Source organism: Corvus kubaryi, unplaced genomic scaffold, assembly GCF_017639235.1.
Source record: "Corvus kubaryi isolate FWS band 111438036 unplaced genomic scaffold, C.kubaryi_AGA036_p1.0 37383, whole genome shotgun sequence".
Classification (NCBI taxonomy): domain Eukaryota; kingdom Metazoa; phylum Chordata; class Aves; order Passeriformes; family Corvidae; genus Corvus; species Corvus kubaryi.
In genome coordinates this window covers 889,395-910,634 of record NW_024581125.1, presented here as the reverse complement: position 1 = coordinate 910,634, position 21,240 = coordinate 889,395, and the positions used below count along the sequence as shown (strand labels likewise).

Below are 21,240 nucleotides of genomic sequence, written 5' to 3'. Positions count from 1 at the left end.
TGGCCTCCTGCCCCACTGCAGAGCAGCGCAGTGGCCAGAACCCCAAACTCTGCTTTTTTGGGGTTTTTTTTACTGAGTAAGCCCTGGTTTGGATGGCCTCCAAAGCCGCACCTGGGAGCAGCCTGTGCGCGGGGACAACGCTCACCTGCGGGGGGCTTTGCTGCAGGAGGTGACACCAGCGAGCCTTCCTTTGAGAGATGGGGGTCCTGCACAACCCCCCCAGCGCTTCCAGCAGCGTTCACCCCAAACCCTTGGGTGGTTGGGTTTTTTCCTCCCTTTTTCCACCCTTTTTTTGAAGCAAAGAGCTCCGATCTCTGCACCATTCAGCAGCCGCTCAGCACCCCGGTGTCGCATCCCCCCCACCCACTCCCACCCCAAAGGCTGCCCGTCCTTGCTCCGCACCCTAAAACACCAGCCAGGCTGGGTGGGTGTCCCCTTACCCATCACACCCAGCCCCCCCAAAGACGTTTCCTGCTGGTCCAACCCCCCCTCCAAGCTTTCGACGCCCCTTCCCACCGCCACCCGCGGGGGAGGGATCCAGGGATGCGGGCTGCGAGCCCCCTCCCCGCTGACCTTGCCGAGCCACGGTGCACCCGCACCCCCCCGGCAGCATCAACCCCCCGCCCCAAAATGCATGGGGGGGGCTGGCATCGACACCCCCCCGCCCCAAAATGCCCACGTTAGAGATCCAAAAGCACGCTGGGCTCCGCTCGAACGCGCTTCAACAGGGTCCTGCCCTGTTGGTTCCCCGGCACACAAAGGCTCGGTGGTCCCGGAGGATGCAGAGGGGGGGATTCACCCCGTTTTTCCATGTTTCCAGCCCAAGGGAGTCCGCATCAGACCCTCAGGAGCGGGGGGAGAGGGGAACTCCGGGATCCGGGCTCGGCTGGCGGGAGCCGCTTTGTTATCACCACTATTGTCTGTCCTTTGGGGAAGGAGGGGGGGAAAAATGAAGAGGGAAAAACAAAACAAAACAAAACAGAAAAAGAACGATGAAACCCAAAAGAATCGCTTTGGTTCCGTCTCCCCCTCGGTTCCTTTGTCTGCTCCCCCATCCCTCCCCGCCTCGGCGGGGCTTCTACCGCTTCTTCTTCTGCTTGAGGGACTTCCTGCGCTTGAGGATCATCTCGTAGAGCTTGTCCATGCCCTCCGTCAGCCCCTCGCCGATGATGGCGCAGGCCGGCTGGATGTGGTAGGTGGTGGAAGGGGTCAGCTCGTGGAGGGCCAGCTGCTTCTCGATCTCGGCCACCGGCAGCGATTTGGGCAGGTCCTGCTTGTTGGCGATGACCAGCAGCGGGGTGCCCTGGTTCTCCGCGAACTTGGTCACCTTGTGCAGCTCCGTTTTGGCTTCCTCCAGCCGGTCCACGTCCACTGAGTCCACCACGTAGATGATGCCATCGGTGCAGCGGCTGTAAGACTTCCAGAGCGGGCGCAGCTTCTCCTGGCCGCCCACGTCCCAGAAGTGGCAGCTGATGCCCTTGGCCGTCCCGTTGCTGAGCCGGATCTTCTCCGTGTTGAAGCCGATGGTGGGCACGGTGTTGACGAACTCGTTGAACTTGAGGCGGTAGAGCACCGTGGTCTTGCCCGCCGAATCCAGGCCCAGCATGACGATGTGCAGGGACTGGAAGGCGGAGATGTTGGACGAGATGTTCCCCATGGCCACGGCTCACGGCCGCGCTCACAGCCCCGCGCCCATCCCCGCGCCGCCGGCCCGCAGCGGGGGCACGGCTCGGGGCGGCGGAGGGAGCCGGGAACAGGGGTCGGGGAGCGGGGATAAGGGATCGGGAACACGCAGCTCGGCTCCACGCGGCGGGACTGCCGACCCCCGCCCCGCCCGGCAGGAGGAGGAGGAGGGAAAGGAGGAGGAGGAAGAGAAAGAGGAGGAGAGGAGGAGGAGGGGCCGCGCCGCCGCCTTCCTCCCGCTCCGCCCCGCGTCCTGCCCGCATCGGCCGTGCCTGCACCGCCCCTGCCTGAGCTCTGAGCTTCACCTGCCCCTGCCTGAGCTTCACCTGCCCCTGCCTGAGCTTCACCTGCCCCTGCCTACGCTGCTGCTCCTCGGGGACCCCCGGGAGCGCCGTCCCCCCGTGCTGGAAGCTTGGTTATCCTCACGTTTGTCATCGTGACCGACCAAAGAAAGCAGTAAAAAAACCCTTAAAAATAGTAACCAAGCCAAGGTGTGGCTGGCCCGTGCCTGGAAGCGCCCAAGGCCATACTGGACGGGGCTTGGAGCAGCCTGGGCTAGTGGAAGGTGTCCCTGCCCATGGAGGGGGTGGAATGAGATGAGCTTTAAAGCCCTTTCCAACCCAAACCATTCTGGGATTATTCATTGCACGTGAGACACCAGGAGGGACTTCCCACTGCACCAGAAGCTGCTCAGGCACAGCTCTCCAGGGACACCTGGCACCAGCGACGATTCGAGCCGGCAAGCAGGGAGCAATGCGGAGCATCTGCGTCCCCTGCAGCTGTCACAGTGTCCCAAAGCGGAGAGACGGCACCAGGGGAAAACCTCACCCTGTGCTGGATCCCGGGCTGGGCTGGCACTGGTGTTCATCACTGCTCTGAATGCCTTTTGCATCTCGTGTTTTGTAAAGGTTGGGAGTGCCCTCGACCCCTGTTAAAGCTCCTGAGGTCTCCACGGCCCCGAGCCATGGAACTTCTGTCCCAGTTACTCATAGAAAGGACCTTAAAGACCCATTTCCAACTAAAGATCCCATTTCACCCTGCTGCCATGGGCAGGGACACCTTCCACTGTCCCAGGCTCTGCTCCAAGCCCCGTCCAACCTGACCTTGGGCTCTTCCAGGCAGCCACAGCTTCTCTGGGCACCCTGTGCCAGAGCTGTTGCTTGTATTTCTGCTCTTGCTCCCGAACCAGGGTGGTTGCTACAATATCACCCATTCCCTCTTTCACAGCGTCTGTAAAATAAATATCGACTCTATGTGACAGCTGAGCCAGAAAGCCCCAGAGAAAGAAGTGCACTGCAGAAGACAGATACTGCTTTTAATTTAAGATGCTTTCACCCCTCAGCGTGCGCTGAGGATTTGTTGGGCTGGAGTGGGATCACTTCTCACATTCATATTTCATCCCGAGGATGCATGTGGAGGCTTCGCGTGGAGAAAAGGCTACCTATTAACACATGCCACCATTAAAAATACAGGCAGCTTGCTTTTGCAGCCCTCCGAGGTGACGCCGGGCACAGTTTTGTGGGAATCGCCATGTGGTGACAGCGGGAAAAGCGCAGGGAACTCCGTGCCCGGCATCATGCAGGTGGGAGAAACACTCCTTAAATGCTCCTTAAATGCTCCTTAAATACTCCTTAAATACTCCTTGGCACGTGTGAGGCGGCATTGCCAATCCAAAAATCGAGGCACAGGCACTGGATGGGCTGGAAAATGGAAATATTTTGTGCACCAGGCTGATCCTTGAGCTGGGGTGAGCTCAGGCTTTACTCTGCCACCACGCCAAAGAAATGAGGTTCCGAGAGCACGTGGAGAAAGCTGTAAGTGATCACCTGACTCCAGGAGTATTAAAGGAGAATAAAAAAAAATTGCCAGAAATAGAAGAATAGGGTCATATCTGTGAGCGGCAGATCCGCCACTGGCACCGCTCTCATCTCCTCTGCCCGAATCGCTCCAGCCAAAGCTTCCTTAAAGGCTGCTGCGGGGGATAATCCCAAAGCAAGGGCATCCCGGGCTGCTCCCAGAATTAGTGGCTGATCTGTGTGCAGTAGCGCTGGGATTTAGGAATTTACCTTCGGGCTGGGAGCCCATGCTCGGGGCCGGGAGCGCAGGAGACGCTGTTTCAGCTCTCGCTGTTGTGCCAGGTAGCGCTCCCCAGGGAATTGCCGCTCTCCTTCCCTCCCTCCTCCTTCATCCCGCTGCTGGAAACACCTTTGAGCCTCAAGAAAAGCCACGCGGGCCACCAAAATTCCTTTCCCCGCCAGCCAAAGTCTAGAGGGGAGACTTCCCTCCTGCGCACCCCTCGTTTTTTCACGCCGGCTCTAAATAAAGGCGAGATTAGATAGCCGGGCTGATCAAACCTGGGGATGTTCTCCAAGCCGGCCTCAGGTGAGACAATCCCAAGGGGATGGAGACAAACGGGAGCGTCGCAGCGGTGAATTCTGCTGCAGCTAATGCCAGCTATCCATAAATAAGCTGTTAAGAGCTCCGCGGAATATTAAGCGCAGGAATAACAGCGTTAATCGCAGCCGAGAGGAGTCTGCCAAGCCCATTCGGTGGCAAATTTAGGGAGAGGAAACCCACCTTTTCCACAAACCCCCCGCCTCTCCCTGCTTTTCCTCCCCCATCCCCGCCCTTCCCCTCCCATCAAGGTTAAGCAGCCAAGGTTAAAGGCAGCATTAGCATCTAAATGTGCGTCTGAGGATGTGACAAAGGGACCGCGGCTGGTCCCCAACACTTCGCTCAGGCAGCGCCAAGACTGTTGCTGCCATAGTAACTGTTTTCAGACATGGCAATTATTTCTTCCCAGCTTTCCCCCATCCCACCTCCCTTCCCCCAGCTCGTCTTGCGCTTCCAACTATCTGTTTTGGTGTTGGTTTTTTTTTTCATTCTTTATCTTTTTTTTTTTTTTTTTTTTTTTTAGGGGGGCAAATACAAAGGGCCTTGGAGTCCACACACATCCAGAGCTTCGGCGGCCGCGCAGGGATTATCCCTGATAGCGACTTTTAATCCGCATCCAATTAGCCCTTCATCACCCGGGCAAAGCGAAACCTTGGAGCAGCAGCTCTGCCAAATCTCGTGACCCGCAGAGGGGGGGAAATCGGTCTGCAGGGAGCATCCCAACTGTTGGAGCACGCAGGATCCTCTCTCCCTGCCTTGCTCCTTCCTTCTTTGTCGCATCGCTCATGTCCCAACCTGCCGCCTTTTGTTTCTGCGTTCAGGGCACAGACAGCAGCCCGAACAAAGCGAACGGGCCGGGGCTGTAATTAGGGCTCTCCCCATTCCTGGAGATCGCGGGGATAATTCATGGCATGCCCGTGAGCAGCGCTGAGCTGCGGCGGCACCTCTGGAGCAGCCGGTGGTGGGACAAGGCACGGGAATGGGGGCTCCAGCTGGTTTAGGGGGGCTGCTCCCCTCTTCTCCCAGCGTTTTGGGGATGGGCTCTGTCCAAGCAGCTCTATCCCGGGATAGGCAGCAATGTCTAACACCTCGCTGGGAGCTCTCATCCCAGTCTGTGAGCCCTGACGGAGAGGGAAAGACCTTGGGGAGGCTTTGGGGGTCAGCGCCTGTCGTGGTCAGCTTCCTCTCCTTCTTCCCTTCATGCACTCTCTTGCTTTCCAAGGGCTTCCCGGCCCACTCGCTGGATAACCAGGCCGGGTGCTGCAGGATCATGAAGGGCCGAGGAGCCCGCGGGTCCCTTTGGGATGGTAACTCCGAGGGAAGAGAGCACGGCGGGTTTAACGGGACTCCTTCCTGCCGGGAAAGGCAGCGCTGCGCTGCGCGGGGCTGGCTGGCAGCCGGGCACGGGGTGACTCAGGAGAGACCGACAGACGGACACGGCATATTTAACACCAGATTATCCCTCCGAATGCTCCATTCACAGCAGTTTCTCCAGTGGTTTCTGGAGCCGGCCTCCTGTGGGTGTTTTCCTGGGCTTTGTCTCACCCTCCAGCCCTCAACCCTGCTCTGGGAGCAGGTCCCTCCATCCCCGCCCGCTCCTTCCCAGAGCTCCCGGGACAACCACCAAGCTCTGGTGGCTCAGAGGTGTCTCCAGGGGTGAAAGGAGGGTGGAAGGATGTGCGGAGGCAGGGCTGGAGGGGTGATAAAAGCGGCAGCATAGAGGAGAAATTACTAAATCCACAGAGCTCCTAATGCAGGAGTGAGGAATAATCCGTTCATCTGCAGCACAGCAGCGGCTCAGCTCCTTTTCATGACCTCAGATGCCTCCTCAGGCCAAGCAAAGTCCTCCAAGGACCAGCTTAAAGCTGACTTTTACAGCCCCGGCCCCAGGAAACACCGAAACAGCCACACACCGGGGAGGAACAAACTCTTCCTCCAAAAGAATTGATGCCAAAAAAGCCCTTCCAAGGCAGCCCCAAATCCTCCAGGAGCGGAGGCAGCTGGAGGAGCACAGGACCAGGGCAGGTGTGTATTAGAATTTTTGGTGTTGTGGATTTGGTTTGTTTTTTTTTTTTTTAACTCCATGAATTCACACCCATGATGAAGCTTCACAAGCTTTTATCCTTCTGGGCATCCTGGGGCAGAATGCCGTGGCTCACTGAGTTTTTTTGCTGGATAAAGAGGTGTGAAAACTGCCTGGAAATGTCCTCTGCAAACTCCCGCAGCCCAAGCACAGCCTCGCGGTTAAACTGTCACCAGGATTTTCAGCAAAAATCTCTCCTCTTGTGCTTTGCTTTCACTGCAGCCCAAACTCTGCTCGCTTCTTCCCTGCCAAGCCATGGAATTGGGAAGGAGGAACAAACCATGTGCGTGACTGGAGCAGGCAGGGACAAAAGCGGCGAGCTCCCTGCCTTTGTTCCCGGGATTTGCCGAGATGAGAGCACCGGGAGGGGACACGGGGCTGCCTCACGCTCCGGGTCCAGCCGAACAGCATTTCTAGTTCTGTTTTTCTCTTTCTCCCCTAAACATCCGTGCTCAGGTCTGGATGTCCTAAGTGGCTTCTTGGATGCTTGGAACGAAATCCTGTCGTGTGGAGAGCGAGGGAAGGAGGATTTCCTCCTGTGATCGGTTTAGGAGTTGAGGTTTCAGCAGCTTTTAGGGTTTATCTGCTGCATCTGGGACTCCACGGCCCCAAATTCCCTGCTGCCCTCAGCAGGGTGCCAAGGAATCACAGAGTCATTTAGGCTGGAAAAGGTTTGTAAAATCATTGAGTTCAACCACGACAGGCTGAAATTCTTCCCTGGGAGGGTGGGGAGGCCCTGGCACAGGGTGCCCAGAGAAGCTGTGGCTGCTCCATCCCTGGAAGTGTCCAAGCTGAGGCTGGATGGGTCTTGGAGCAACCTGGGACAGTGGAAGCTGTCCCTGTTAAAATCACCTCGTTCCACCCCCTGCCCTGGGCAGGGACACCTTCCACTGTCCCAGGTTGCTCCCAAGTCCTGTCCAATCTCACTTCCTTCATTCCTGTCCTGAATAATCCTGGATAATAATCGCCCCTTCCCCCTGTGGCAAAATTCCTGACCGAAGTGGCCTTGCCTGGGGAAGGAGTCAGCCACGCAGATTTCACCCTATAATTTTTCGGTGACACTCTGTCCCGAGCCAAAAAAAAAGGAAAAAGAATAATAAAGAAAAAAGGAAAGTGGATTAGCCCTGCTGCCAGTGATAAGCAGAGGAGGCTTAGAAAAACCCTCCATTTCCCAGCACCCATTCCCAGGGCAGTAAATCTTGGAGCCTTGCGAGCCGCAAGCGCCGTGGAGAGAGGGAAAGCGCGGGGCTGGGGGAGATTTAGGGCTCATGAATCACCCGGGGCTCGCCAGCATCTCAAATTGCCTCCTCAGGTGATTTGCATCACAAATTTCTGCTTAGCCCCCCAAAAATGTCAGAGCACTTTATTTGCTGCCTGGCCTTTTTGTTTTATTTCCTGGCTGCTGGGTTGGGGTTTTTTCTTTTCTGCCTTAAAGGAGCTGCTCCATGGCCAGGAGGGGGAAATCCGGCTCTGTGCTCTTCAGCAGGTGCAGGGCTGTTTGCACCTACTCAGCTGGAGCCTGATTTAGGGAAAAAAAGAGCCCCAGGATCAAGGAGAAGGTCGGATCTCAGCTCCTAACCCACACCTGACCCCCGAGGCATGCCCAAATTCTCTCTGCAGCAACAGCCTCGAAGCTGGAAGGATGAGGCTGGTCCAGGGCTGCCTGGGGACAGGGAGAATCCCTGCTGTCCCCCGGGGGCTGTGGGCAGTGAGGGGGAGGGGACAGCCTGGTTTCAAGCTCTTCAGAGCAGTTATTTACCCAGCTGGAGACAGGAAGGGTTATTCCTGTCCAGGCGGAGGGAATGTGGTATCCTGGCTCATCCAGGTGGGAGAGAAGCGCTGCTTGATCCCTGCTTTCCTCGGAGAGGCAGAGCTGTGACTGCAGCATCGAATTTTGGCTCCAGCACGGAGAGACCTCGGAGCACATTCCAGTGCCTAAAGAGGCTCCAGGAGAGCTGGAGAGGGACCTTGGGTTTGTGAGAAGGGCCTGGAGTGCGAGGGTAAGGGGGAATGGAAGAAATTCTCCCCTGTGAGGGAGGTGAGGCCCTGGCACAGGGTGCCCAGAGCAGCTGGGGCTGCCCCTGGATCCCTGGCAGTGCCCAAGGCCAGGCTGGACATTGGGGCTGGGAGCAGCCTGGGACAGTGGGAGGTGTCCCTGCCTGTGGCAGGGGTGGGATGGGATGAGTCTTAAGGTCCCTTCCACCCCAAACCATTCTGGGATTGTTTTTATTCTGTGCAAATGTGCCCAAGCCTCTGGGATCTGTGGAATCACTGCTCTGCTTTGCATCTTCCAGGCACAGCAGCGTGGGGACACCGACACCCCACCCATGGGATTTGGCATCCTGCCTGCCAATCCCAGAGGGAGCTGGATGCAGGGAAGCTGTAACTCAATCAAGTGGGGTCCAGGTGACGGGATTACGTGCAGAAACGGGGCTGGAGCCGCATGTTCACCTCAGCAGGTTGGAATTACAGCCCGAAGGATGCTTATCGATCCCAAAGGGGATGCTCCCAAAGGGGAGGAAGGCAGGAGTGTGGATGTCCTTGTCCCGGTGCTGCTCCTGGCTGCACATCCCTGTCTGCTGGCCAGGGGAAGGAATCGGAGCTAAAAGATGCCTAGGGGAAGGAATCGGAGCTACAAGCTGCCCTCTTTCGGCCTTTTGTGTTCTCAGGAAGTTTCTCTGGCAGGCTGGAGAAGCGGATGAAGAGCAGGGGCGGGAATTCCTTAAAGCACCTTGCACCACCCGGCGTGCCAGGCGAGGGACAGGCACGGGAGCTGCCCTCGGGTGGGCAAGGAAACCCTCTGCCCCTCCCTGAGCTCCACGGGTGCAATGCATCACCCAGGAAGTGTTTGGGGCAGGGATTAACCAGGATCACCCCAAACCCCCGCTGTCCCCGGGCTGGCACTGGTTATCTGCCGGTCCCTTCCTGAGGTCAGCTGAAATCCATGGATAACCCACCCCAGAAGGGGACAAACTCCTCCAGCGGCTCAGCTGCAGGTTTTTTATCCCTTGGGATGTTCCCGAGGAGGGGACAGGCCCTGCTTGTGCTTCCCAGCAAGGGAAAGGCTTGAAACACACCCCTGCCCTCGTCGCAATCCGTGTCTCCCCCGAAGGAATTCTCCGTTGGGATGCTCCCCACGTGCCAGGCAGACAGCAGCGGTGGCCACGTGTGTGACAGTCGCAGTGCTGGCATTCTGCTGTCCCATCCAGGGGTGTCTCCTGTGCCCACAAATCGGGAACTTCGATACCAAACCAATTCCCCGTGGCACAGAAACCTCCCTCTGTGCTTGGCAGCCTAAAGGGGGGGAGGGTCAGGGCTGAAATTTGCTCGCAGAGGTGTTGGCGGACGACGATGGACTCGTTCCTGCTTTTCAGGACACCAGAGCCAAAAAACCTGAGAGCAATCAGGTTTAGTCAGCTACAGCAGGCTCAGCAAGGCAGGCAAAAGCTGTTTTCTAGGGCCACCTGGTGATGGCCCAGGGACAAGCCTTGCTTTGGGATTTCGGGCACCCAGAGAAGCCCCTCACACCTGGCAGCTCTGAGCTCTGGCAGAGCACTGCCCGCTGTTCCCTTCTCTTCCTGTTGGAATTTGAGCCTGATCCGAGTTTACATCATGGCATGGGACCCCCGGGTGTTTCCATGCTCTTCCCATTTAATGTGGAGTTTGGGTTCTGGATGCCTTTATTCCTATTTTTAGTCAGTAAAAAGCTGGTGTGCAGAAAAAATAGAATGAACAACAGAGAGCGAGGTGAGGCGACCCACGGGGAGTTTTTTTTGGGTTGCTGAGAAAGGCAGCAGCTTTCTCACCCTGATAGCCAGTGGGGCTCCCTGGTAGCCACAACCAGGGTGTAAATCAGGAAGGATTTCCTGGAATCAGAATGGTTTGGGATGGAAAGGACCTTAAAGCCCATCCCGTTCCACTCCACGGGCAGGGAGGGACATCTTCCACTGTCCCAGGCTGCTCTGAGCCCCATCCAACCTGGCCTTGGACACTTCCAGGGATGGAGCAGCCACAGCTCCTCTGCGCAATCTGGTTTTGAGCCCGTTCCGTGGGGTCTGTGCCATGTGCAGGACATTGTCCCTTGGGCTGGCTGTCCCTCTGGGAGCAGACATCAACCCAGCAAGGGGAAGGCATGAAATCCCAACATTATCCTCCTCGGAAGTGGAGCAGGGGTGCACCGGGGTGTCCCACAGCTGTGGGAGACACAAGGTGCGGGGAGGGGAGTTTCCATCTACAGAGCCCGGTTCTTAAAGCATGAGGGCAAAAAATCCCGTGCCGTGTGCAAGCACAGAATTCCCTACATCTGCTGGAATTCGGCCTCGGCGGGCTCGTGTTCTGTGGTCGCTAGAGGGAAGCGTTGCACTGTTGGACGGAGCTGAGCCCGCAGTGTCCCCGCTGTCCCCGCCCGGGTGGTGGCATCCCCGGCTGGCCGGGACACGCAGGGCATGGCCAGCCCCTAAAGTCCCTAAATGCACTTTCCAGGCTCGTTTTAGGGGTCAGTGCTGGATCAGATCCCTTTCGAAACCTGTATAAGTATCAGAATTTGGCTGTCCCTGGATCCCTGGAAGCGTCCAAGGCCAGGTTGGACAGGGTTTGGAACACCCTGGGATAGCGGAAGGTGTCCCTGCCCGTGAACTGGATGGATTTTAAGGTGCTTTCCCACCTCAGCCGGGCTGGAATTCGGGGATTCCCAAGCGTGGGTTCAGGAGAGGGAGCAGCACCCCCGTGTCCCAGGCTCTTCCCACAGCTCCAGACCCATTCCCCAGCACATCCCTGACTCCAGGTGAGTCAAAAATAGCTGAACCATTCCCCAGGCTGCTGCATCCCCAGACACCAAACCCAACCTGGGAGACAAAACACAGAAAAAAACCCCAAAGATGGGGGAAAAAAATCCCTGCTATTAAAGGATACCTTAAATAAACTCTGCTTCCCCTCTTATGCATTCAGCTCTGGTGGAAGTTTTCCTGCAGACTGGGGATGCAGCAGAAGCGATTTAAATTGAGGAAATTAATTAATTAGTGTCAAGCACACAGAGCCCATTCACCAAATGGGAAGGCTCGGGGGAATTTAGACTTGTCTCAGGCTTTTTTTCCTGCCTCTCTCTTTGAAAAGATGAATATTTCTGAGAGGTTTGTTATCAGCCAGAAATCTGCAGGAATAAAGCGAGCAGCCAGGTCTTCTGAGAGACAGGCAGTGCCACCACTATTTCTGTCTGAGTTCCTTGGGATATTTTAAATTATTCTGTTGAAGCCCTGGGGGAGGTGGTTATATTGTTCATTTTGTCTTTCCTCGTAAAAAAAAAAAAAAATTAAGGTGGTAGAGCTACTCGCAGATTTGAGAGGTAAGAAGCACGAACAGGGAATAATCCTCCATGATTTTTAAGGAACTGAGCTGGGGTCTGGGGTTATTTGAGGTTGCTGGCCCTGTAGGAGGGTGGAGGATGGCATTTTCAGGGTGGTTTGGTGAGGAATTTGTGCTGGAGGAGAATATAAACCAGTCCACGGGGATTTTTTTTTTGTTAGACTGGAACGAAATCACCACTCTCCTGTTAAATAAGGCAAAAATTCCAGTGTGGGTCATGGCTGTAACCATGGGAAGGTGTCCCTGCCCATGGCAGGGGTGGAACCAGATGTTCTTTCAGGTCCCTTCCCACCCAAACCATTCTGGGACTTATGATCTCCCCAGAATTGCTTCTCCAACCATTTTCAGCTCCCCTGGAGCCCAGGGAACATCTCAACATCCACCAACTACTTCCCTGAGGAGCTGCACCCTGGAGGAGTCACCTCCTCTTGCCTGAGCCATGCTTTGCCCCTGCCAGCTCTGCTGGAATCCTCCCTGAGAACATCCAGTCTGTCTGGAGGAGGCAGCACCTTCCCCTGAGGAACAGATCCCGAATCCCAGCCCTTTGGACACATCCCGATTGCCTGGAGAGCAGGAGCTGGGAGCCCAGGGCTGCTCCCGTGAAGCTGGGAACTCTCCTGAGCCACCTCCAGCTACCACAGCAGGCAGGAAAGGCTGCGCTCTCCCAGGAATTTGGGTTGTCTCCCAAATTTCAGGGACGTGAATATACATTTTTTTTTTTTTACCTAAACACTCAGCAGAGCCCGGCGCGTGTGTGGTCTGGCATCTGCTGCTCTGGAAACGGGAGCGCTTCCCGTGTGGATCATGGGAAAATCACGAATGTTTGGGATGTGAGGTCAGGGCTGGAAAGGTGCTGTCACTCCAAGCCTTCCCTGCAGGAAGGCACTGCCAGCATTCCCCCTCCGTGTCCTGCTGAGCTCCAAGCCTGTCACCAGCTCGGGGATGTCCCCAGCACCCCCCGAGGTGACCTCGGAGGCAGCACCTCACGGGATCCAACATTCCAGCTGACCCCTGCAGGCTGGGGGAAGATTGGGGCATCCCCCCGGGTCAATCCGGCTCCTGGAGGAGTTTTCCTCCCTGGAAAGGGACACGCCAGCCGTGCAAACTGAAAAATGAAAAGCCTGCTCCAGGAGTTTGGGCTTGGTTTTCTTTTTAGTTTGTCAGAAGAGATAAATGTCGCAGCTCGTGCAGCAGGGAGAGATGGAAACGGCTTGACCTCCCTCGTTAACATCGCTTGAGACTGGAGCGAAGAAGCTGGGAAAAGGGAGTCTGGTGATTTGTTCTCCTTTAAAAATGTCCCTGTCATCACGCTCCGTTATTTATACAGGCAGCACTGCTGGCACCGAGCCTGGGCTGGGGAGGAAAATAATACGGAGACGTCCTGCACTCCCTGCTGCTTTCCCTGCCCTCCCTCTGAAGGAGACACGGATCTGCCTCAGGTTTTGTGACCAAAGCCCCGCCTGGGACCCTCCCAGAGCTTTTCATGTGCCACCCATCAAAGGAGTCGGTGATCTTAGGGACTCCCTGCCTGCTGGGCAGATTGGGATTGCACAGGATTTATGGGATAACACGGGAAAGGGTTGGCTGGGTCTGGGGCGTGGAGCCACGGCAGGATTTGGGGCAGCTCCCTCTTCCTGAGATGCCCCCATCAGTCTCACCTCTTCCACCACCTCAAGCTGGTGGAAAACCGTGGGAAAAGTCATGGAAAACCATGACTTGGGGGATTGTTGGGTTTAAAATTTGCTTTTTGGAATTTGCCTTTGGCTCCCGTTCGGGTAACAGGGTCAGGCACTGCTGCTTCACCCCGAAGCTGCTCCACCCGAGCAACTCCACCTTTCCTGAGGGTTTCACTTTAGGGCTTGGAGCTTCGAGCTTGGAGCTTCTCCCCACAGAATTCACCCACCATTTTAAAAGCCTAGGCAAAAATAAGGACAGACACTTCAAGTTTTTGTGCAAAACACAAAAATCCTCAGTTTTTACACCTTTTTTATCAAGAGGGAAACACTCCACCCTTTTCCCTGACTCCACCTTCACTTCCCACGCTGCTCTGAGCCTTTCTGCTGTTAATTGCCATCGGTCTCGGAGCATTTTCAGGTCTTCGGCGAATTCCCTCTGCTCGTCCCAGGTGCACAACTCCAGCTCTGACTTTCTGCAGAGGTCACCAGGGACACCAGGACCTGTTCGTTTTCCTCCTGAACTTTCTCAGCCCTGCAGAGCCAGCAGTGACTCAGCTGCTGCAATCCGGAAATAACCGGGAATGGAAGGAACACCCGCGGGGAAATACCCAAAGGATCGCTTTTCTCTTTAAAAACACTTTTGCTGTGACCTGCACCAGTGACTGTTACCCAGCCAAGCTCTCTGGGCTGCATTCCCTCGCTCCCAGAGCATTCAAACAAAAATTACCTTGTCAGCTGTTCTGGCCGGGATTTGGGAATCTGCAGAGCTTTCCAAAAGCGTGGATCTCTGGTGTCTTTGCGCCGAAAGGGACTCACAGAATCCCAGAAGAGTTTAGGTTGGAAGGGACCTTCAAAACCATCACGGGCAGGGACACCTCCCACTGTCCCAGGCTGCTCCCAGCCCCAATGTCCAGCCTGGCCTTGGGCACTGCCAGGGATCCAGGGGCAGCCCCAGCTGCTCTGGGCACCCTGTGCCAGGGCCTGCCCACCCTCCCAGGGAACAATTCCTGCCCAATCTCCCATCCAGCCCTGCCCTCTGGCACTGGGAAGCCATTCCCTGTGTCCTGTCCCTCCATGCCTTGTTCCAAGTGCCTCTCCAGCTCTCCTGGAGCCCCTTTAGGGCCTGGAAGGGGCTCTGAGGTCTGTTGATTTTAACCCTTTGGAGACGGAGAGCTGGGTTTGCCGGAGGTTTGGGGAAGCTGTGGGATGGGAGGAGATAATCTGGGACAGGCTTCCCCCATCACCTGCCCCCAGAGGAGCTGTGGGTGGCTTTGCTGAGGAGCAGCACAGCCTGATCAAACGAGCTGTATTCCTTTGGGGTGGCACACTTGCAGAGTAAGAGAAGCTGTGCCTGCATCCCAGCTTTTCCCGGGGAAGCGAGTACAGCCCGAGGGCAGCCGTCACCTTTGTCCCACGAGGATCAGCCACATCGCCTCCACCTGCTGCTCTCCACATCGATTCCAAACCTTCCAGGCTTCAGCAGTTTTCCAGCTCCGGATACAGGCCTTTCCCACGTTTTCCATGGGATGTGTGAAGGGCTCGTGCCCCAAAGGTGCAGCGACCCTCCGGGGTCCTGCAGGAATCAGGAGCTGGGCAGGACACGGGCAAAGCCCTCTTGGGAAGGAGCCTGGGGAGGGATGGGAGTGCTGGGAGTGCTGCCACCACCTTCCTGTCTCTGCTCCTGTGGAATGACGCTGAGGATCCATGCACAAGTCCCAGAATTCTGCTGCTGGAGGCGAGCTCTGCCTCAGCACAATTTGATATCAGAGCACTTGACCATGCAGCCCCGTCCTGTTCTTTTTGCTGTTGTTTTTTGGCGTTGTTTTCATTATTTTTTTCCAGCAGGGAAACTCTGTAAAGCCGATGGCAAAATTGCCTCTGCTGCTGGCAATCAGGCTGCAAAAGAAATTATCTAAAGAGAGGACAATGGGAATGGGAATGGAGCTGCCTTTTTTTGCCATGTTTGTTACTGAAGCAGTCAGTCTGCAGTGTTTTGCAGGGATGAGAGATATCCATCAGAGAACAGGCACATCTGCATTTTCTGGGGACACAGCAGGCTGAGCACAGTGTTGGGTGGGAGGAGAATATCAGCCCCATCCTCACCCCGCAGCCCGGATGTGCAGTGGGACAGAGTCTCATCATTCCTCATTTGCCTCTCCTGCCGGTTGTGCCTCCTTGGTCTCTCCCACAGGACCTTCCCCTGTCCCCTCAGCTCTCCCATCCAAATTTCATCCAAGATACTGATCCTCCATTCTCCTCTCCTCGCCAGCTTCCCTGTTTGAGCTAAATTATCTTGTCTACCCTCACGGTGTCATTAAAAAGGCACCCTCCTCGGGTTTTTCAGGAGCAGGGAAGGCTGGAGCTGCTCATCACAGACAGCTTCAGCTTTTCTCCCCACCCTGCTCTGGAACTGAGATATCAAGAGTCAAGTTCCATTGTTTCAAGGTGAGATCAGACTTCTCCACTGTGGGATTTAGGCTGGGTTTTTAAATGCTAACACTCCCATCCAGATGAGAACAGGATTCTTTAGTGCCTGCCTGCCCCAGAGGAGGGAGAGCTCCTTTCCACAGCTCACGAAGGAGTGGAAGGAGTTGGTTTGCAGCGTTTCCCTCCAAAGTCTTTGCACCAAAGACATCATTTCTCAATCCAGCCTTGGCCTGACCTTTCAGAGGTGGCCGGTCCCTTCCCCTTGGTGTGCCACCACATTATTCCCACCGCAGCCTCCTCCCTCCAGGGCTTCCCTGAGCAGCTCTTTGTGTCCTACAAAGCTCTGTCAGGAGCTGGGGGGATGAATTTTTGCCCCTGGGCTGCAGCACTTGGCCACGAGGGTTATTGCTGGAGGTCTCTGCAAAAAAAGCCCTGAGCTTGAGGGTGGCTCACAGCTGCCTCGTTAGGGTGGGTATTGCCTTTCACCTGAAATCAGAGCTGCTTTATTGACTCGGCGATGCCTGGCTCCCAGGCAGCCAGGCTTTAATGCATACTAATGAACAAAACAAGTGTTTTCCCCCAGAAGTGTCACATGTTTCCCCAGACTTCCCCCCCAAGCTCAGCCCAAGAGATAACATCAAAGTGGTACAATTTAATGAACCTGCTCCGTTACAGTGTAGAGCATAATTTACTGGCTGCTATGCAGGGGGAAAAAAACCAAAAAGCCTCACTGCCGGCGAGGCTTTTCAGTCTATTCCTCTGATTTTAATAAGTTACGACTTATCTTGTGCCGTTTGGGGGAAGAATGGGAGAGATGGGATGATAAAACAGTGATTCATCCCACGCTGGGAGGTTTATTAAGAAAAAAAACCCAGCAAAACCCTGAGCTTTCGGCTACGTCTGGGAAAAGGAAGGAGAAAACAATTGTTTTAAGAGATTCCTTCCCTGCCAGGCTCAAACCCAGCGTGGTGTGAGGAAGCAGAGATACCTGTGCACATCCCTCCCCTCTCCACCTGATGTCCTTGGCCTCTTCTCCCGAGAAAAACTACCAGCAGGACGAGGGGAAATGGCCTCAATCTGCACCAGGGGAGGGTCAGGTTGGATATTAGGAAGAATTGCTTCGCTGAAGGAGCAGCCAGGCTTTGGGGTGGTGGTGGAGTCCCCATCCTTGCAGTGTTCAAAAAATGAACAGATATGGCCATGTGATTAAGGGCATTGGTTAAAGGCTGGACTTGATGATCTGTGAGGCTTTCCCAGCATTGCCCATCCCATATTCCATGGAATAATGTGTCCTGGGAGGCCACCAGCCACTGTCCCTGCTGCTCTGGAGGAGAGGCACTAAAGGACAGGGCAGGACAGCCCACGGCTGCTGCTCAGCCACAAAAACTGCTCCTATTTGAAGACAACAACCATTTAGCCGTGGCACATCTCTCCCGAGGCGAGGCCACGCTGCTGGAACAGCCTCATTCCAAGGGGACACCTCGCTTTGGGACCAGCAGGAGCTGAAAAGCCCCAAATGCTGCAGCCCAGCTCCTGCACAACCAAAGCCTCCAAGAGCGAAGAGGGAGGCTTTAATTACGCAGAGGTTTCCATGGCAACCTCCCCAATCAAATGGCCGAGCACAAGGGCTCCCTGCTCTTCTCCTTGCTCTCGTTTGCCTCTGGAACAATTAGGCCAGGATGAGAGCCCAGCTGCGTGGCTTGCCCAGCTCTGGGCAGGCCCAGAAGGAGCAGGAGCCTTCCTCCCCCAGGGCCCAAGGAGCCTGGTCTGTATTTCCATTGAGATTTCTGGTCACCTGCCTGCCCCGGAGATCCTTCCAGGGGCTCTTGGTGAAGCCAGGAGAGGCATTTTCCTCATGGAATCCTGGAATGGTTTGGGTTGGAAGGGACCTTAAAGCTTATCCTGTTGCACCCCTGCCACAGGCAGGGACACCTCCCACTGTCCCAGGCTGCTCCAAGCTCCATCCAGCCTGGCCTTGGGCACTGCCAGGGATCCAGGGGCAGCCCCAGCTGCTCTGGGCACCCTGTGCCAGGGCCTGCCCACCCTCCCAGCCAGGATTTCCTTCCCAATCTCCCATCTCTCCCTGCCCTCTGGCAGTGGGAAGCCATTCCCTGTGTCCTGTCCCTCCATGCCTTGTCCCAAGTCCATCTGCAGCTCTCCTGGAGCCCCTTTAGGCCCTGGAAGGGGCTCTGAGGTCTTCCCAGTGCCTTCTCTTCTCCAGGTGGACACCCCAACTCTCCCAGCTTGTCCCCACAGGAGAGATAAGGGAAGTAGATAACAATCCAGGCCCTCATCTCTGCCTCTCCCTGGGGAGATGTTCCCTGTTGTTTGTTGGTCCCTGGGATTTTGCTCACCCTTTCTGCCAGGTTTAGGAGGAATTGGGTGTCTGTATTTCCTTGTGCTCTCGCCCAGCTGCTGGGATTCAGTGCTGCAGCCAAGGTGTCCTCGTGTGCTGCTGGTTTTTGCTTCATGAGGAGGAGCCTGGCTTTGGGGAGAGGGCACGGAAATAGGTTTATAATTAAGCAATCCTTCCCTCTGGCACGGGAAATGCAGGCAGCCCTCAGCTCTCCCTTGCTCCATCCAAAGAAATCCCAGCTCCCGAGATGACACTTTAGAGCATGAGGGGAGGAGGAGGAGGAGGAGGAAGACATCGAGGTGGTGTCCGACCGAAGGCATTGTTCTCTTTTCTCCGGGCCCATGCGAACGGCCAAACATCAATATTTGCTTTTCCATTTCCCTCTGGGGCCCATTGTTTGAGACGACTTTGCAGCTCACCTCTGTTTACTCGGAGGGCCTGTGGCGGGCCTGGCCCTTCCTTGGGCTGGCTGGGTGGGAAGGAAAGGCTGGCTCGTTCCTCCCGGCGGGAGGAGACTCATTGTCCCTCTTGACTGCTGTTCAAGAGCAGCTGCTGCTCGCCTATCGTAGAGCTGTGGATTTTCTTTGTAGCAGCTCAGCACTACTTAAAAGGCAGGCCCAGCCCGAGCACGTCTGCCAAATCAAATGGTTGGCTTGCTGTGAGGCTGGGCCCGAGGCTTGGAGTGGGAAGAGATCCAGGGATGCAGCAGGTCAAAAAAAATCCCACTTGGCTTCTTGCTTCATGGTTTCTGACAGCAAACCCCCTGTTTCGAGCAGTGACTCTGTGAACTCATCGTGCTTGGCCTCTTTGGAGAGGGCCGCGTGTCCGGCTCGCCTTGAAACGAGCTCAACTCAAACCAGATTTTTATGTGTCCTGGAAAAATTCTCTTTGCAAGGATCTTTTTTGATGCATTAAGGGTGTCAGGAAGAGGTTGGTGATTCCCTCCTCTTTCTCTGAAACTCTGCCAACCCCACTCTTCGCAGGTGGTGGGATCTTCAGCCAGGAAGATTTTGCAGGGCTGCCCCTCAGCTGTGGTTTCTGCCTCTTAAACCCAGCAAGCTGGTGGCTTCTACTCCCTTAATAAGAATTGTGTCCCATCTGGCTTGATTTTTTGCTCCCAGTCTTTAAAAGCAAGGCCATGGCACGAGACCTGCACCTTGCTGAGCCCCCTTTGCAACTTTGCTGCCCTTTTTCCCTTCGTTGGAGGCATGCAAAACAAAGAGGCCTCTCCTGCCCAAACTCACCACCACATCTTTGCTCACTGCATGATTTAACAACCACAATTACAAGGTTGGATTGACCCTGCGTCCAGGAAAGGCCCTTGCTGGCATTTCTCACCCTCTGGAAGGGAGGGAAGTTTCCCTCCTTCCCCTCACCCAGGCCCATGGCATCTGACAGGTTTTTTGAAGTAATAAGAAGCCTCTTTGGATTTATTGTTGCGTGTCACTCCCTCAGTGCACAGCTGCCATTCCTCCTTAGTCTGGCAATGGGGTTTCTCCATCGGCAACAGACCCAATCCCATGGAGATTTTAAACCTGGCATTGTGGGACTGAGCACAAGGGGAGCACAAGGGGGATAAGGAAGAGAAAATTCGGGTTTAAGGGCAGACGGATGATGATTTTTGCTCCACAGGTGCTGCGTGCCCAGGCTGGATCCAGGCTCCAGAGTGACCCAACCCCAGCAGCAAAGGCAGCAGCTCCGAGCCCTCCATCCTGGGTGGGGATGAATAGCCCTGGAAGGTGGGTTTGGAGACCTGCACCAAAGGGCAGCTGGCACCTGTGGCATCTTTATCTCCTGCTTGTGCTCAGTACCAACACTGGGAATTGTGCAGGGAGAGACAGGGTGGATCCTGGCAGAAAGATGGGAATGGAGCAGAAAGCTGGGATCACAGAAGGAAGGTGGGAGCAGAGCAGAAAGGTGGGGAGACAGCAGAGGATGGGAATGTGCCAGCAGGGAGACACTGCTCCTTGTGCCTCACCTCAAATTCCCAGCCTACCCCAAAGGCAGACAGCAGGCTCCATGCCTGGCATGAGTTCATTGGGATGTAATCCTGTTACTGAGGGCAGGACAGGCTCCAGCCCATTCACAGCGCCTCTGGTAATTAAGACCAGCTCTAAGCCTCTTCAAACAAGGTGCTTGGCAAGCTGGGGAAGGAGCCAGGCCACTGGTTTGCTTTTGATGTGCTGCATCCAGAGCTCACTGGGAGCCAGTGTCACCAGCAACCCAGGGCAGATGTTCCCCCAGGGCAGAGCAAGCCACGCTGTGTACTGGGGGAATGAAGGCTTACAAAACCATGAAATCATGGAATGGTTTCAGTTGGAAGGGACCTTAAAGTTCATCCCGTTCCAAACCCCTGCCATGGGCAGGGACACCTTCCTCATGACCTGTCCAACCTGGCCTTGGACACTTCCAGGGATCCAGGGGCAGCCACAGCTTCTCTGGGCTGCTGAAACGAAGGAGAAGCAAAGACATCCCTCCTGAAGGGACTCAGAGGAGGTCTGGCAGCCCAAATTTACAGCAGGCATCACGCCACTTGTTAGTTTTCATTAAATGCAGCTCCCCGAGCCAAGTGGGAATCACAGCTTTTGTTCAAGGAGCCGTCGGAGTCTCACACAAGAGGCAGAAAGCAGGGAGAACTCCGAGCTGGAACAGAAAGCAAATAAAACTCCAATATTTGGGCTTTGTAATGAATATAATTAATTATGTCGAAGCTCTTTGCATAATTCCACAGTTGTCTGAGAGAGTTTGCCAGAGCAAGTAGTTCTGACACGCTGCACGCAGAAACTGCCCTTTTGACTCCATGAGGATATTGAAGATGTTCTGGTAAATATTTACATTTTTTAATCGCCAGTGCTAATCAGAGCTGAGATTATTGCAGTCACAAGAGTTTATTAAAATAAACTCTGCTCCAATTGCTTGCTTTCTGCATCTGCTGGGCTTTTTTTCTCCCCATCCCAACTGTCCAGATGCCAGGGAAGCTGGGATTTTGTCGGGGTTAGGTTTGCTGGACTACTGCAGTTGCTGTAGTAGTTTGAAAGGGTTTGGTCCCCAGGGCCAGATGTTATTCCAAAATTAGATGTCACCCGAATCCTCCTTGATGCTGAAATTACTGAACTGTGGGGTAGAAATTGTTTTGTGGGGTTTTTTTCTGCCTTGAAGCTGCTGTTTATTGGGAAAAGGTGTTTTTATCGTGAGGAGAGGGCAGTGTGAGCTCTCATGGCATTGTCTCAGCCCATATTCAAGGTCAAGCTTCTCCTGCA

The 21,240-nt window shown here is 55.3% G+C and overlaps 1 protein-coding gene across 1 annotated transcript; it reads right to left on the bottom strand.

The window, feature by feature from the left end:
- Positions 1–271: 271 nt before the first annotated feature.
- Positions 272–1,855, bottom strand: ARL4C (ADP ribosylation factor like GTPase 4C). The gene is made up of 2 exons (XM_042035399.1): positions 1,083–1,855; positions 272–925 (listed from the first exon to the last, which is right to left on the bottom strand). The coding sequence occupies exons 1-2, from the start codon at positions 1,655–1,657 to the stop codon at positions 796–798; spliced, it is 705 nt and encodes a 234-aa protein (XP_041891333.1). The 5' UTR covers positions 1,658–1,855; the 3' UTR covers positions 272–795.
- Positions 1,856–21,240: the final 19,385 nt, after the last annotated feature.

Bases quoted from the DNA above. Each gene is read 5' to 3' on its own strand.
- ARL4C (XM_042035399.1), bottom strand. From the start codon at position 1,657: ATGGGGAACATCTCGTCCAACATCTCCGCCTTCCAGTCCCTGCACATC. The intron at 926-1,082 runs GTAGAAGCCCCG...CCTTCCCCAAAG, and splicing joins CTCAAGCAGAAGAAGAAGCG to GACAGACAATAGTGGTGATA.